The 4,831-nt window shown below is 44.8% G+C and overlaps 1 protein-coding gene across 1 annotated transcript in view; it reads left to right on the top strand.

Annotated features, from left to right (window-relative positions):
- The window catches only part of T265_11145 (hypothetical protein), a gene marked incomplete at both ends in the record, with an annotated part of 34,611 nt that overhangs the window by 24,844 nt on the left and 4,936 nt on the right, over nt 1-4,831 (top strand). Inside the window, one exon of the mRNA XM_009177727.1 lies at nt 2,313-2,573. Coding sequence (XP_009175991.1) covers nt 2,313-2,573 — 261 coding nt within the window. The remainder of the gene's footprint in view (nt 1-2,312; nt 2,574-4,831) is intronic.

Below are 4,831 nucleotides of genomic sequence, written 5' to 3'. Positions count from 1 at the left end.
CGTCAAACTGTCGTCCCAGCCATCACACGCAACAAACCACTCAACGTGCTTTCCGGCAAAGAAAAAGAAGCAATGAACAAGTTGAAGAAGGATAAAAACATCGTGATTCTACCGGCAGACAAGGGACGCCTAACGGTGATGACAGACAAACCGGACTACATCAATAAAGCAAAGGCACTACTTAACGATACAACTACGTACCGCCGCTTAGAACGCGACCAAAGCAGCTGGCAAACCAAAGCAAGCAGCTGGCAAACCAAATCAAATTGTCTGAGTCCGGTGGAATATCGGGTCAGCAATGATGAAGTATGCTGAATGTTTTATGGAGCAAATAACTCGCACACGATAGATGATCTGATAACACTCCATGGGTTTCACTGGCTTGGTCAGGTGGTCCGTATGCTAGTCGACCCACTTCCTCGAAGGGCCTTTTGCTCACATCCACGCAAAGGATGTAAACGAGCCAGACAGGTTAAACGCTGACTTGACAGCGAACTATAAAGGCCATTTCCAGCGAACTCAGGTGCTCTGGTCATTTCCAACCCCTTGGATGGGGACCCCGAGGCTGGACAGACGTCAAAAGACTTTCAGTGTTTGACCATCGATGTCTTCGGAGCATTGTCCGAATCTGGTGGGAACACCGGATAAGCAATGCCGAAGTACATCGAATGGTATTCGGAAAAAATAACTCACACACTGCATAGGTTGCGCTGGCTTGGCCACGTGCTCCGTATGCTAGTCGACCCACTTCCTCGAAGGGCTTTTTGCTCACATCCACGCGAAGGATGTAAACGAGCCAGACAGGTTAAACGCTGACTTGACAGCGAACTATAAAGGCCATTTCCAGCGAACTCAGGTGCTCTGGTCATTTCCAACCCCTTGGATGGGGACCCCGAGGCTGGACACATCAATGATTGGAGACATTGTAAGACGGCCCAGTCGTGCCCTCAATGGCTCTTCTGCGTCATCCTATTGCCTTCAGTACATTCCTCCCCTCCAGTCTCCCCATTGAAAGATCCACTGACAACAGTCGGTTTACAGCTCGGTTAGGTCAGCTGCCGCCTCCAGTGTTCAGCTATCTTTTCCATCTTTCCAAACCATCTGTGAACTGTGGCAGATAAAATCATTTTACGGCAAGTTCGCGGTTCTTACAGCTGATGATGATTTTAATGATGCGGGAAGTACGCTAGTTTATATCGCCCTCATTTCCTTCTCTGCTTTTAAAGAAAGTTTGGCACCTTATAGTTTCAAATAACAAAATCCGTTGCTCATGTTGTCATGACTGACCAGGTGACCTATAGTTGGGCTCCTAGTTACTTGGGTAGTTGATATCTTCCTCTATAATTTACCTCACCACCTGCTGAGTGACTGCATACGGATCCGATTTCTTCATGAGTTGGCGGATTCTGCTTGGCTTGCGGGGGCGACAATATTCCAGAAGATTGTAGCGCTGACTACGGATGAACAGGCTGGAGTGTTACTGCCACTCTTTTGACATCAATGTTTTATACTGTTGAATGAAGCGGCGTTGGGCGACGCGTCTCTGCATGTATGGTGAAACGAATATGTGCAAACCGGATAACTCATTTGTGATCAGTTGGCCAATCGGATGAATTTGAATTGTTGGAGTGGTAATGCACTTCCTCCGTGTGACAAGACCATTTGCATTAACCGGAACCATAACGAGGTTGTGAAAATGGGTATGTGCCTGAACAATATGCCGGATGTTTCTGATCAACAACGCAGCCTTTGTATGTATTACACCGTTACCGTCGCACTAACGCACGAGGAATTACATGTGGAGTAATTTAGAGTTGAGAGCGATTGCGAGAGATTGCTCTTTTGGCGAAGTATACAGTTAAATACTTCACACATGCCCGTAGATGATGAAGAGGTAGGAGGTTATTACGAGTCCGTGCTTCACTATTCAGTGCGTCAAAACCGCTAGATATGCAAATAATCTTTACCAGGTAAAGGCGCTATTAGTTTTTTGCCACAAAGTCGTTTTACATTTCTTCAACTTCACTGAACATTTCACCCCTTTGATGTCGGACTTTCCCAGTAAGCTCCCATTCCTCCTTTTTCCTTCGTGTAATGATCATTTATCGTTTGAGTACCGGTGTCTACAACCATTGCGTTGCCGTCCATGATGACAACAGAACAACAGCCTTCTCGAATTCCAAAATTTGCCTAGTTGTTCCACATTCCCATAGAGCTTCCCTGTTTTGTTCACAGAGCCTTATTTTCACGCTATTTCTGGCTCACAGAGATTCGCATCCGACCGCTATAATACCCGTGTTTCGAACTTCTAGGTGAAGCCACCAGTCAGTACTCCAGATACTGTGATTCGCGTGCCCACAAAACAAGTGCGACCGTTGTTACAGTCTCCTAACATCAATGGGGAAGTGGATGAAAAATTGCTAGCCCTACGGTCGGAAAATCAGCACCTCTTGGCTCGTCTAGCCGACATGCGAAATTGCGTTCAGAGGGCCATAAAAGAGAAACAGGACGCGGAGTTGGAGCTTACACGTTTGCAAACAGCCTCAGTTAACGACGAAACGAATATCAGCCGCGTGAGTTTCTAACAAGCAGCTTACTGCTTGTTTGTTCTTAGTGTTCACAAACGGGTTCATCATTGGTAGAATTCTGAAACATAGGCTACAAATATACAGCTGCTTACTAATCCCCAGGCTACGATCCTGTACCATCGGAAAGAGAATTCCAAAGTTCCTCCGTCTTAGCTTTGCGGAGTTGTATTCGATTCCCTATCAAATCACAGTTTAATCCAACACATGCATGAACTTGCCGGATAACCAACAAACTTTCAGGTACGGACTGACTGTCCCAGGCGCGGATGTTTTATGACTGCGCACGATGCCGTAGCCTCCGGATATAGGCTATGATAAGGAAATGTCCCAAAAATGCCTCCCGGAAGTTTGTTTTCTCTTGTGTTCACGATTCGGAATGTTTTGGCGAAAGCTTCACCCATAGTTGCATATGATGAAACAGCAACGTTAGTGGAGGATACTGCTCTTCGTGTTTCTGAAAACCGGTCGATAGCCCACTACTAGTCTTCCATTCTTGGGGCTTATCAGATAGACACAGTCTCCGAATTCCATCAGGAAAATGTAGCGCACCATCTCGAACGTCGTAATAATTGAAACATGAGTGGGCCTTTGTGTACCGAATTACTTCTTTCTATTGCTCATGATTGGCTTTGGCACCGACAGATGTTAATGAGATGATAGGGCGGTTTCGATTCGTCTCCTGCAGATTTCCCGATTGTGCAGTCGAATGATGCATGAACAGGAAATAGTTGCGGATATGTTAAGGACACACACACCAGGGTTAACTAAAAATCAGACAAAACGTCGGGATCATTATCGTTCGCTAAACTGTGTGCTGTAATTCATTGGGTACTTAGGAGAGCCACTGATATTGTAACTAAATGTGAACATTCTATGCACTTCTCTACCTACAACACTCACAATACTTACCATAGCCCTCCTGATTCATTCGTAGATATCAGAATTCCTGCAGACGAGAACCTGCCTGGAAGCCGTTTTTGGTTGACTATTTTCAGTCGTGAAGTTCCTCCTTACCGAACTCAACCTGGTTCTAAGTAAGGACCACTGGCGGCAAGACCTCAGATGTATATTAATACCATTATCAGTTGGGATTTTGCAATTTATCCCCTAAAGCCAAGCTAATTTATGTCGAGTAGTTGAGAAGTACTGTGCCACCACTGCTCCTCCATTGTTGTAGGTCATGAACCATACCAATCGGACAAGTCTTGAGCACACCCTTTTCCAGATAGGGAACCCAGCTCTATCGTTTGAAGTTAACACTTCTTGCAAAGAATCCAAAGGAAAAATAAAGGACTGCACCGTTACACAATGATCGGATTGTGTTCGTGTGTCCCATCGAGTAGTTCCTTAACGGTGGATGACTGGAAGCAGTGTCCACGTTCGCGTCACGTAGTCTGGTGGTGGTCGCATTCTTGAGCTACACCTTCCCAGACTAAAAGCTATAGGATTTCTGCGGTGTTTCCCTTTCTGGACAGGTTATTCTCCCTTTTCACTGATCCAAGTTCAAACAGGCACATCTCCGATTCAGGCGAGAGGATATACCCAACAATTATCCTACCTTATAGGATTCCTCATGGAGAAATTGGAGATGTCGTGGGTGCGTTTACTATTGTGGTCAGTTTTCATCCTGACTATACTACTGGCCAATAGTGATACGGATTTAGGAGACCTCCGGCCAACTAGCAGAGAATTTAGCTGAAGGAAAAATTGGGGTTCGACTGTCTTATTAGCAACGCTGTGTTTGTTTATTCAGTATTAAAGTTTAGAACAATTGGTGACTTCGAACAATGATGTTTGTAATGTTTGCTTTAATAAATAGACTTCCATGTAATGTCAGGAGTTGTTTTATGGGTGATTTCCGGTGGCATAAACTGTGCTCTATCATAGTGGGTAGTATTGAATAAAACTGACCAAACTTGCTGGGATTCACGTTGGGTTGAAGTCATTGGTCAAATCTCTAATCAGTACATCCGTGGGAGAATTATAGGATTTGTGAAACACTCATAGCTTTGCCCGTCGTGTTTCCCTTGTAGTACTCAGCGGGTAATTTTTTCAATACAATAATTACTCTTATCCATTATCGAAACAAATAAGTCGAAGTCGCGTTCTTAGACTATTCTTGTGTGATCAGCTTGATATTCATATACTATTATTGGTTTACCAAACCAACCAGTTGTATCAACTATTTCTGTACTTAGTGATCTCCGAATTCAAACCACTACGGGATTATTCGCCCCCGCCCT

This window comes from Opisthorchis viverrini, assembly GCF_000715545.1.
Source record: "Opisthorchis viverrini unplaced genomic scaffold opera_v5_453, whole genome shotgun sequence".
Lineage (NCBI taxonomy): Eukaryota > Metazoa > Platyhelminthes > Trematoda > Opisthorchiida > Opisthorchiidae > Opisthorchis > Opisthorchis viverrini.
This window is presented reverse-complemented; position numbering and strand designations above follow the sequence as displayed.